Genomic DNA, 12,290 nt, shown 5'->3' with positions numbered 1-12,290 from the left:
TTCTGCTTCAGTTCTCCTACATAAACAGAGCTTTAAGCTTTCTCCATGCATTGGCTTGCTCCTCTCTTTGCTTTATTTAACAGCTTTAAAACAAGGGGTGGGAGGAGGGAGGAGAGCAGAGCAGAGCTCCACTCTTGCCACCCTCCTTCCCATGTGGCAGCCACCAAAACCCCATCATCACCAGCTCCCAGTTTGATCCAAACTCTGGGATTGAGGAACATGAATGATTAAACCTTGACCTTTAGATTCAGGGGCTTGGGAATTAAACATTGTCTTTAGGTTCATGGCTTTAGGAAGGGGTTGGGAATTAAACCTTATTCTTTAGGCTCATGGCTTTAGGAAGGGATTGGGAATGAAAGCTTGCCCTTTAGGTTCATGGCTTTAGGAAGGGGTTGGGAATGAAAGCTTGCCCTTTAGGTTCATGGCTTTAGGAAGGGGTTGGGAATGAAAGCTTGCCCTTTAGGTTCATGGCTTTAGGAAGGGGTTGGGAATGAAAGCTTGCCCTTTAGGTTCATGGCTTTAGGAAGGGGTTGGGAATGAAAGCTTGCCCTTTAGGCTCATGGCTTTAGGAAGGGGTTGGGAATGAAAGCTTGCCCTTTAGGTTCATGGCTTTAGGAAGGGGTTGGGAATGAAAGCTTGCCCTTTAGGTTCATGGCTTTAGGAAGGGGTTGGGAATTAAACCTTGTCCTTTAGGTTCATGGCTTTAGGAAGGGGTTGGGAATGAAAGCTTGCCCTTTAGGCTCATGGCTTTAGAAAGGGGTTGGGAATTAAAGCTTGCCCATTAGGGTCATGGCTTTGGTAGGGGGTTAGGGTTGCTGCTTATCTTTGCAGCTTCTCAGCAAGGGTTTGAAGCAGATTTTACTTTATAAAACAGTTCCTTTGGGCTTTTTTTTTGTTTTCTCTCCCCTGCAATTTGCAAGTTTTCTGGTTGGTTTCACTGGAATATTGATGGGTTGGGAGGAGAGGAAGCAATTCATAAAGAAGGAAGGAGATGAAAGGAGGTAACTGCAGCAGCCCAGCACATTAAGATGCAGGGATGCTGGCCAAGCCTGCGCTGCTGCTGCATCGCTCTCACCATCCAGCTCTCGCCCACCACCGACCAGCTTCCACCACCACCACCCCGGGAAACAATGCAGAACCTTTAACCCTTGAGTTCCTGCAGGGATGCTGGGAAAACATCCGCTGCACCCGAACAATGGACCCATTTATCAAGGCAGCAGAGAGCAACAGGCTCGGAGCTGCAGAAAAATCAGAGCCTCGCAAACAGGCTGGGAGAAAAGGAGGGGGGGAGAAGGGAAGAAAAATAATGCCATTTCCTGCACTGAAAACTGTGACAAATCTTTGTAACTCTCCTCTGGATCTACACAGAATCACAGAATTTTTCAGGCTGGAGAAGATCTCCGAGATCACTGAGTCCAACCATCAGCCTAAGACCATTCAGCCACGACCCACAGTGCCATGGCCACAGGTTTCTTGAGCACCTCCAGGGGCGGTGACTCCACCACCTCCCTGGGCAGCCTGTGCCAGTGCCTGACCACTCTTGCGGCAGAGAAATTGCTCTTCATATCCAACCATGCTTGTCTCTTCCCTCCATGCCATATATTACAATATGAGGTGTTTTGCCTTAAAGCACAGCCTGAAGTTTGGATTCGGTGTGGTGGTGGTGGAAAATGAGGATGAGCCACTCTCCCGAGGTAAAATCCCTTCTCCTGAGGGTCCAGCTCTGCTGCTGGGAATGGCTGCTGAGTGTTTTGCAAAGCACACTCCACTGCACGTAGGAGAACACATTTCTCAGTGTCACCATCACTGATGGACGAGCATTCGGGCATTTAATCACCCAGCAGGACCACCGAGCCCCCGAGATGCCCCTGCAGGTGCACCCAACAGCACTCAACACCTCTTTACAGGGACATGAAGCCGCATTCTCAGCTCATCCCAAGCCCTCACTCACCCCCACTGCATAAATCCTGATACTGCTAAGCACACAGGATGTTGTTGCTTCTCCCACTGCTGCCGCCAGGCCCCAAGATCCCCAGGGATGGGGGTGGCTGTGATGGATGCTGAGATAAGGAGCGCCCAGCACCCACCCCATCGCCACACCTCGCTGGATTTGCTGGCAGAACAACATCAACCAGGACGAGATGGCACCTGAGCAGCATTATCCCATGGGCCAGCTCCCACCACGCTTCCAGAAAGCTGGAAAGGGCTGTGATAAATACTGGGTTTGCTCTGCTCCAGAACTGGCATCGCTCTGCAGTGGCCACACCACACTGCCAAACCCACAGCTCGCTTCACCCAGCCGGGCAGCCAGCGGGGTGCAGGCAGGCAGCGGGCTGCAGGCAGTGAGGGGAGTGCAGGATGCAGGCAGCAGGGTGTAGGCAGCAAGTCAGCTACAAGAAGCAAGCAGTGGGGTGCAAGCAGTGAGTGGGGTGCAAGAAGCAGCGTGAGTGGGGTGCAGGCAGTGGAGTGAAGGCAGCAGGATGTAGGCAGTGGGGTGCAGGATGCAGCCAGCAGCATGCAGGGTAGAGGCAGTGGGATGCAGGCAGCAAGTGGGGTGCAGGATGTAGGCAGCAGGATGCAGGCAGAGAGTGGGATGCAAGAAGCAGGGTGCAGGCAGTGGGGTGTAGGCAGCAGGTTGCAGAACCAGACGGCAGGCTGCAAGGTGAGGGCAGCAGGGTGCGAGCAATGAGTGGGGTGAAGGCAGCTGCGTGCCAAACCCACCCCTCTGCCACTCCTCCGGACACCTCCAGAGCCCACTCCAGTGCCCACCGCGCCTTCAGGCACCACACAGGGAGCAGAAAAGCGCCCCCCCAGCCCCCGCCCCGCAGAGGCGGCATCTCCCGTCACGACTGCTTTGAGAGCCCCGCGAAAGCTTCGGGACCCCCCACCCCTCCCTGAACCCTAGCCCCGAGCTCCCGGGACCGGCTTGGTGCTGGGGGTGACTCGCAGAGGGTGTGCAGCTCAGATCAGAGGTGCAGCTGGGATCAGGGAGGGGGGTCAGGCCTTATTCCCCCCCTTCCCTTACCTGGTAGGGGCAGTTTTCCTGGTGGACCATCTCCGTGCATCATCCGCCGCTGCCGCCCCCCACCCCGGCAGCGCTCGCAGCCGCCGCTCCGCTCCCCACCGCCCCGCCGGGGGAGGAGGAAGAAGATGGAGGATGGGAAAAAAGGAGGACGGGAGGAGGAAGAAGAAGCAGCAGCAGCAGCAGCAGGAGGATGGAAGCCCGGGGCAGCCGCTCGCCGGTAAGATGGATGCTGCTGCTCTGCTCCGCCTGCGCAGCGACAGCCCCGGTGGAACACGGCGGGGGGGGGGACACACAAACGACACAAAACCCCCGGTCCCGCCCCCGCCGGCGGCTGCACAAAGAGCCGAGAAGGGAAAAAAAAACAACCAAGCGAAAGGAAAAAAAAGCAACCCACAAATATCCCCTCCCTGCCCCCCGACACTGCGCTACGACCCTCCCCACGGTCCCGAGAACCGCAGCTCCAGCACTGCCCGGCTCAGGGGTGAGGGACGGGGGGAGGAATGGACAGAAGCTCCCAGGAACTTGGGTCATCCCCTAAGGAGTCTGCTCCCTGGAGGAATGGAAGGACGGAGGGACAGGTGGACAGCTGCTCCCTGGGGCCTATGTCACCCCCAAGGAACCTGTGTCCCTGGATGGATGGATGGGTGAATAATGGATGGATGGACAGACAGATGGATAGCTGCTCCCTAGAACCCATGTCACCCCCCAGGAACCTGTGTCCATGGATGCATGCATGCATAGACAACTGCTCCATGGAACCTATGTCACCCCCAAGGAACCTGTGTCCATGGAGGCATGCATGCATAGACAACTGCTCCATGGAACCTATGTCACCCCCAAGGAACCTGTGTCCATGGAGGCATGCATGCATAGACAACTGCTCCATGGAACCTATGTCACCCCCAGGGAACCTGTGTCACCATCAAGGAAAACCTGTGTCACCATCAAGGAATAGGAATCTGTATCCCTGGATGGATGAATGGACAGCAGCTCCCTGGAACCTATGCCATGCCCACGGAACCTGTGTCACCATCAAGGAATAGGAATCTGTATCCCTGGATGGATGGATGGATGGATGGATGGATGGATGGACAGCAGCTCCCTGGAACCTATGCCATGCCCACGGAACCTGTGTCACCACCAAGGAATAGGAATCTGTATCCCTGGATGGATGGATGGATGGATGGATGGATGGATGGATGGATGGATGAATGGACAGCAGCTCCCTGGAACCTATGCCATGCCCAAGGAACCTGTGTCACCACCAAGGAATAGGAATCTGTATCCCTGGATGGATGGATGGATGAATGGACAGCAGCTCCCTGGAACCTATGCCATGCCCACGGAACCTGTGTCACCACCATGGGATCTCTGTCCCCAGCCCAGAAGGCTGAGGGGCAACAAGAGCTACCACACAGTCTGGTTTCCATCTGCTCTGCTGCAGCAATCTAGCACAGTCTCCTCTGGAAAAGGCTCTGTCCTACATTCCCAGCTAATTATATCTCCACCCTGCAGAGAGGGTGAACTGGAGGCCTCCAGCACTGCACCTGCTTGGGCTGGGCTCCCATCTCAGAGGTGACCTGGTTTTGGCACATGGGATGGATGGAGGCTATGGCTGTGCTCACCCAAACCCCCTTCTCCCACCACAGTGGGCCCTGAGAATCAGAGAATGGTGGGATCAGAGAATCATGGAACCACAGACCCACAGAAGCAAGGATTCCAATAATGGAATCATTTAGGTTAGAAGAGACCTTTAGGATCTCGAGTCCAACCCTTACCCCAGCACAGCCAGCTCACCACTGAACCAGGGCCCTCAGCACCTACATGGCTCTGAAACCCCTTCAGGGATGGGGACTCTGCCACTGCCCTGGGCAGCCTGGGCCAGGCCTCAACACCCCTTTTGGTCTCCAAACAAATTTGTCCAAAGGAAAACAGGCCTCTGAAGATCAAACAAATACCCAGTGCTGGCTCTGCAGGGCCCTGGCTGAGTGAGCTGAGCTGGTGCTCACAACTGGGGGCCAGAGAAGCTCCCATGTCCCAGCAGCCTCCACCACGACACAGCCAGCAGGTGCCACCTGCACAATGCTCCCTTGCTCCCCCAAAACTGCCCTGGGATTCCCAAACTCTCTTCCCAGTTGGCCAGCTCAGGCTGGAGAGGCCTGACACACAGATGGAACCAAACCTTCTTTTTCCTCTCTATTTCCAAAGTCCTTAACAGGAGAGAGTGGAAAGAATGGTGAGACCTGCTCTCCTTGGGGATGCCCCTGCTGGTGGCAGTGGGGTTGGACCAGATGACCTAGAAAGGTCCCTTCAACCATCACTCCATCACAAGCAGACACTTTCTGCCTCTGCATTTGCAACCTGCTGAGCACTGGGTTCTTCTCCCTTAGCTCAAGTCAGTTCAGTTTGACTTCAGCTCTCATTTTCTAGGAGCTAAACCAGATCCCAGCAGCCTCAGCTGCAACAGTTTGGAGCCCTGGCCACAACTTGGTGGGGAGCACACAGCAAATCTCACGTTCTGGCTGGACATGGCCCATCCAAAGGGCAAAAGTACACCTGGGGAACAATGAGGATGCCATGGCAGGGTTTGCATCACGCTCTGGGTGCTCCTCCTCAGGCAGGCAACAACTCATTGCTTGCAATCAGAGGCCAGTCCCAGAATCACAGAGACATTCCAGTTGGAACGGAACCCCAGGATCACCAAGCCCAACCCATATCCATACTCTACAAAGTTTACCCTTAAGCCACATCCCCAATCACCACAGCCAAATGACTTTTAAACACAGCCAGGGTTGGTGACTCCACCACCAAGCCATGGGAGAGAGCTGAAGCAGGATGCTGATGGGCAGTGGAGGCAGCATGGAAGCTGGCTGGAACACAGCCAGAGTCATGAGTCAAGCAAGAGGTGACTGAGGAGGATCACAGAAACATTCAGGCTGGCAGAGAGCCCCAGGATCACCAAGTCCAACCCAGATCCCTACCCTACAAAGTTTACTCTAAACCATATCTCCAAGCACAACATCCAAGTAACTTTTGCCCTCCTCCGCACTGGCTCCAGCTCCTCTACATCCCTCTTGTACTGAGGTGCCCAAAACTGAACACAACACTCGAGGTGTGACCTCACCAGAGCCCAGTCCAAGGGACAATCACCTCCCTGCTCCTGCTGGACACAGCATTTCTGATCCCAGCCAGGATGCCTTTGCCTTGCTTTGCCACCTGGGCACACTGCTGGCTCATACTGAGTTGTTTGTCTCTTACAACCCTCAGGTCCCTTTCTGCCAGCAGCTTTCCAGCCACACTGCCCCAAGCCTGTAGCATTGCTGGAGGTTGTTGTGGCCCAAGTGCTTGTTGAAGCTCATGCCATTGACATTGGCCCATCCATCCAAGCTATCCAAGCCCATCTGCAGACCCTCCCTACCCTTCTGCAGGTCAACTCTGCCACCTAACTTGGTGTCATCAGCAAACTCACTGCTGTCACACTGTCTTTTCACCAAGGTCATTCATAAAGTCCATGTCCTCCCCTCCTTGGCTAGGCAAAGAGGGCTTTGTTCTGCTCCCAGCTGCAGCCAGCTGTGGCTAAATTCAGCAGAGCACATGGCTGTGAAAGCCATAAACACTCACTCACAGGGCAGCTCAGATGTGATCCCCTGCACCAGATGTGCCTCCAGAAAAAAAAAAAATGGGGGAGGGAGGGAAAGGCTTTTGTAGGATCATTGCTCTGCCCCAGTTTTTCCAGCTCCTCACTCCTGCAAATGAGCTGAAGCAGCTTGGGGGGGGATGGGAAGTCCCTTGAGTCCTCATGCAGCTGGGTGACACAGATGCAGAGGAACCCCCAGACCCACCCCATTCTGCTGCCCTCTTCTCTTTGCTGCCCTTCCCCCTTGGGAATAAACTTGAGAAAAAAATAACAGAGCTTTCATTTAACTATAAGTAAAAATATATCTTCTGAGTTTTTAAGAAAGGATGAAGTCATGGCCATGTTTTACTGGATCTGCAAAGAGCTGTTCTTGAGCAGCTCTGAGGAGCAAAGGCTGAGAGCCCTGGGGCTGAGAGCCTGCAGAAGAGCAGCCCCAGAGGGCATCTGAGCAATGCTCAGCAAGAGCTAAAGGAGCGGTGGGGGGCAAGAGGCTGGGCCCAGGCTCTTGTCAGTGGTGCCCAGGAACAGGACAAGGGGCAATGGGCACAAGCTGAAGCCAGGAGGTTCTATCTGAAAAGGAGAAACTTGTTTGGTGTGAAGGTGCTGGAGGCCTGGAGCAGGCTGCCCAGGGAGGTTCACAGGAGCAGAGGATGCCAGGGGTTGGAAGAGACCCAAAGAGATCATTGAGTCCAACCCCCTTCTCCTAGAGCAGGACCATACACTCTAGCTCAGGTCACAGAGGAACACATCCAGACAGGCCTTGAAAGGCTCCAGAGGAGGAGACTCCACGACCTCTCTGGGGAGCCTGTTCCAGTGCTCTGGGACCCTCACAATAAAGAAGTTCCCCCTTGTGTTGAGGTGGAACCTCCTGTGCTGCAGCTTCCATCCATTGCTCCTTGTCCTGTCCCAGGGAGCAGTGAGCAGAGCCTGTCCCCCACTCCTGACCCCTGCCCTCAGATATTTATAAACATTTATAAAGATCCCCTCTCAGTCTTCTCTTCTCCAGATTAAGCAGCCCCAGGTCCCTCAGCCTCTCCTCACTAGGCAATGCTCCAGTCCCCTAATCATCCCCATAGCCCTCCCTTGGACTCTCTCCAGCAGATCCCTGCCCCTCTTAAACTGGTTGTGAAGTCTCCTTCTCTGGAGAGCTCCCAACCTCCCCATGGCACTGTGATGTTGGGCGAGCTGCTGTGAGATGCCCCTGCCTCAGCAGTGAGGTTGGAGTGGATGATCTACAGAGGGCCCTTGCAGCCCCCACCACACTGGGAATTCTGTGATCCCATTCAACCAGGCAGCTATTTTCAACACTGACACAAAAAAGAATCCTTTTCCCCTGCCAAAATCTGGGGCTTGCTCTGGATAAGAATCTGTGGCAAGCTAAAAGCAGCTCCAGGCGTGACGCAATCCCTAATGCCATTTATCCTGTGCATCACAAGGAAGACTCCCCAAATTACCCCCCCCCACTTCCCACGGGTGCCTCTATCTATAACAGTGGTGACTCAGAGCTGCCCTGTGCACAGCACATCTCTAGTGGGGACTGCATCAACCTTCACAGGCCTCCAGAGTCCCAGCATGGTGGAGGCTGGAAGGGACCTCTGGAGGCCATCCAATCAAACCCCTGCTGCTAAAGCAGGACACCCACGGCAGCTTGCTGGGGTGGGGTTGGAAGCTCTCCAGACAAGGAGACTCCACCATGGGATATAGGTGCCAAGGGCCAGGCACTGTCCTTCACTTCAGGATTTACTCCTCTCTTCTGTATCCATTCCAAGTTTCCCCTCAGGAATGAGGTGGGCAGGCAGGTAGCAATTACAGCAATGAGTGACCAAACTGAGTGAAAGGCTTCTGGCAGCTGTCCAGGTGGGTCAGTGGGAAATGATGCTCTTGGATCAAGGCAGTGAAGAAGTGCTGCTGCTCTCTGTGGGGGCACAACCCAATGGGAAGCCCCAGGAAACCCCCAAGAACCCCTAACAGCCTCTCCCAGCTGGGAAGAGAAACCTGAGGGTACCTGCAGCCTTCTGTTTCTTTTCAAGGCACTCTTTGGAGAAAAGGAGTCTGAAGGGAGACCTCATTGCTCTCTACAACCCACTGTAAAGAGATTGAAGTGAGGTGGGGTTGGGCTCTTCTCCCTACTATCAGGTGATGAGAAGAAATGGCCTGAAATGGTGCCAGAGGAGGGCTAGCTTGGAGATTAGGAACAATGTATTTGCTGCCAGAGCGGTCAGGGGTTGGCACAGGCTGCCCAGGGAGGTGGTGGAGTTCCCATCCCTGGAGGTGTTCAAGCAACTTGTGGCCATGGCACTTGAGGCCATGATTTAATGGCCATAGTGGTGTTGGATGACCTGACTGGATGATCTTAGAGGGCTTTTCCAACCCCAAAAAATCTGTGACCCTAAGACTTTAAATTAGGGCACACACCATGATTCACACAGTTAGGTTGAAGGTTACTTTAGTTCCCAACAGGAGGCTAGAATGAAACATCTCCCTTCAAAACCTAGGTCTCCTCCAGAGGGTCTGGGAAGATGCTGCTTAGGGGCAGGTCCAATCCTGGTTGAGCAGTACCCAAGCCTGGGGTACTCCCTAGGGAGCTGGGGCTGTGCTACTTGGAGAAGAGGAGCCTGAGGGCTGCCCTCATTCATGGTGATCAGTGTGTGCAAGGTGAGTGCCAAGAGGCTGGAGCCAGGCTCTGCTGGGTGATGCTCAATGCCAGCACAAGGGGCAATGGTGGAAGCTGAGGCATAGGAAATTCCATGGAAACATGAGGAGGATTTTTTCCCTGTGAGAGTGCCAGACCCCTGGAACAGGCTGCCCAGGGGGGTTGTGGAGTCTCCCTCTCTGGAGATATTCAAACCTGTCTGGATATGTTCCTGTGTGACCTGCTCTAGGTGATGCTGCTCTGGCAGGGGGTTTGGACTGGATGAGCTGTGTAGGTCCCTTCCTGCCCCTGGCATTCTGTGAGTCTGTGATTCTAGCAGCACTGTTCGGTGGGAAATGCAGGAAGGGCTATTCCTGCAGGCAGGAATTAAGGTAGCCCTCCCTGTCTGGCCTCATTGCAGCCTTTGTGCTTTCCTGGCTGCTGCCCCAGGCCCAAGGAAATCATTAACAGGGGAGAAGGGGTAACAGAGGGAAGTTCTCAACATCCTCATCAGCAGCTGAGGGCAAACACTCCTGCAACTCCCATAAGGCTGAGCAGTAACGCCAACCCCCCTGCACCCTCCCCCTCCGTGGGAGGGAAGGGGAAGAGCCTGGCTGTGTTACTCACCAAAGGCACACACAGCCCTCCTCCGAGCGGAATCACAGCAGTATTTGGTTGCAAGACACCTTTAAGATCATTCAGTCCATCCCTCATCCCAGCAGTGCCAACTCACCACCAATCCACAGCCCCCAGCACCACATCTCCATGGCTTTGAAACCCCTCCAGGCATGGAGACTCCACCACTGCCCTGGGCAGCCTGGGCCAGGACTGGGCAAGTCTCAGGAGGAAGAAGTTGTTCCTCATGTCCAACCTAAACCACCCCCGGGGTAACATGAGGCCATTTCCTCTCATCCTGTCACTTGTTCCTTGGGCGAAGAGCCCAACCCCCACCTGGCTCCATCACTCTTTCAGGGAGCTGCAGAGAGCAATGAGGTCTGCCCTCAGCATCCTCTTCTCCAGGCTGAACACCCCCAGCTCCCTCAGCTGCTCCTCCCCAGCCCTGTTCTCCAGCCCCTTCCCCAGCTTCATTGCCCTCCTCTGCACCTGCTCCAGACTCCAAAGCCACCTGGCTACTGTGATCCTGGGCAACCTGCTCCTGGTGACCCTGCTTTGGCAGGTGGATTCGACTAGATCATCTGCAGAGCTCCCCTCCAAGCCCTCCTCCCCCCCACCCCCCGCTGGGACTCGGTGAGTGGATTTGCAGCACATTCCATCAGCCACCAACACTTTCGAGCCTTTCTGTCCCCCCCGAGGCAGATGGTGCCGGGCGGCAGCCCCTGGCGCTCAGTGCCAACAGCAGAGCCTTTGGCTCAGCTGCCAGGAGCCACAATCACTCACTCACAGATTGGCACTTTCACATCTCTAGAATCAACCCCCAAAAAGCAGACCTTGCGCACCAAGTTGTCCCCACAGTCAGGGTGCAAACTAGCCCCGAGCACAGCTGATCCCTGCCCATCCCCAGCCAGCTGCGGGGCCCAGACATGCCCCTGCCCAGCGCTGCCCAGCCCAGCTGCACCCGACCTCAGCCTCCTGCCTTTGCCAGGCGCTGCCAGGCACCAGCATCGGCGCTCACCAACAGCTGAGAAACAGAGCGCTGCTGGTGGGACACCCACCAACAGCTCACATCCCAGCCCAACTTCATCTCAAAAGCCTCGTTTTCAACTCTGAGCTCCGTGCCAGGCTGCCAGCACCTCCCCAGCAGCATCTGAAATGGAACATCAAACATTCCCCAAGCTGATGCCCTGTAAATATTGAGAGAGCAGAACTGGGAACCGTTCAACCTCTTTCTTCTGCTGCCTGAGCTCCAAGGAACATCTTCAGCAGGTCTCTCTGATACCAGCTTCGAACAGAGCTAATAACCCAGTTAGACATTAACTCCCCTCGCTGTGCAGCACAGCCAGGCTGGCTGCACGCAGCTTGTAGGGAGGATTTTCTATCCCTCCTCCTCTTCTTCTTCCCCCTCCTTCTCCTCCTCCTCCTCCTCTGTTGTTTTCCTTCTCTTTTTCAAAATATTGATTCTTTATATTTGAAACAAATGAAGTTGCATCCAGTCCCTCCTTGCACACCCTCACATTTTAACAGCAGGCAGGGGGAGGAAATGATGTGTTTTGCAGTGAAGGAAAAAGGGGAAATAGCATGAGGGGAGGGGGAAAACTGGCATGGGAAGAGGGGGGAAATGGTCATGGAAGAGGGGAGGAAATTACATGAGGAGAAGGGAGAAAACTGGCATGGGAAGAGGGGAAAAATACCATGGGGAGAGGGGGAAAATGGCATGAGGAGAAGGTGGAAAACTGGCATGGGAAGAAGAGGGAAATGGCATGGGAAGAAAGGGGAAACTGGAATAGGGATAGAGGCAAAATGGGATGGGGAGAGGGGGAAACTAGAATGGAGAAAAGAAGGGAGAAAGGGGAAACTGGAATAGGGATAGGGGCAAAATGGATGGGGAGAGGGGAAAACTAGAATGGAGAAAAGAATAAAGAAAGGGGAAACTGGAATAGGGATAGGGGCAAAATGGGATGGGGAGAGGGGGAAACTAGAATGGGGAAAAGAATAAAGAAAGGGGAAACTGGAATAGGGATAGGGGCAAAATGGGATGGGGAGAGGGGGAAACTAGAATGGGGAAAAGGAGGAAGAAAGGGGAAACTGGAATAGGGATAGGGGCAAAATGGGATGGGGAGAGGGGGAAACTAGAATGGAGAAAAGGAGGAAGAAAGGGGAAACTGGAATAGGGATAGGGGCAAAATGGGATGGGGAGAGGGGGAAACTAGAATGGAGAAAAGAATAAAGAAAGGGGAAACTGGAATAGGGATAGGGGCAAAATGGGATGGGGAAAGGGGGAAACTAGAATGGGGAAAAGGAGGAAGAAAGGGGAAACTGGAATAGGGATAGGGGCAAAATGGGATGGGGAGAGGGGGAAACTAGAATGGGGAAAAGGA

The 12,290-nt window shown here is 54.4% G+C and overlaps 1 protein-coding gene across 2 annotated transcripts in view; it reads right to left on the bottom strand.

Annotated features, from left to right (window-relative positions):
- SCHIP1 (schwannomin interacting protein 1) overlaps positions 1-12,290 on the bottom strand; it is a 155,392-nt gene that overhangs the window by 28,711 nt on the left and 114,391 nt on the right. Inside the window, exon 1 of one of the 2 annotated variants that reach the window (XM_064152941.1) lies at positions 3,026-3,283. The exons of the other annotated variant lie outside the window; for it this stretch is intronic. Within the exon in view, the coding sequence (XP_064009011.1) occupies positions 3,026-3,055 (30 nt within the window). The 5' untranslated portion in view covers positions 3,056-3,283. Of the gene's footprint in view, positions 1-3,025; positions 3,284-12,290 lie in introns of those variants that run through there. 2 annotated transcript variants of the gene reach the window in all.

The sequence above is a fragment of the Pogoniulus pusillus genome, chromosome 13, assembly GCF_015220805.1.
Source record: "Pogoniulus pusillus isolate bPogPus1 chromosome 13, bPogPus1.pri, whole genome shotgun sequence".
NCBI lineage: Eukaryota > Metazoa > Chordata > Aves > Piciformes > Lybiidae > Pogoniulus > Pogoniulus pusillus.
The sequence above is the reverse complement of the archived record's forward strand: the minus strand, read 5'-3'. Positions and strand labels throughout refer to the sequence as shown.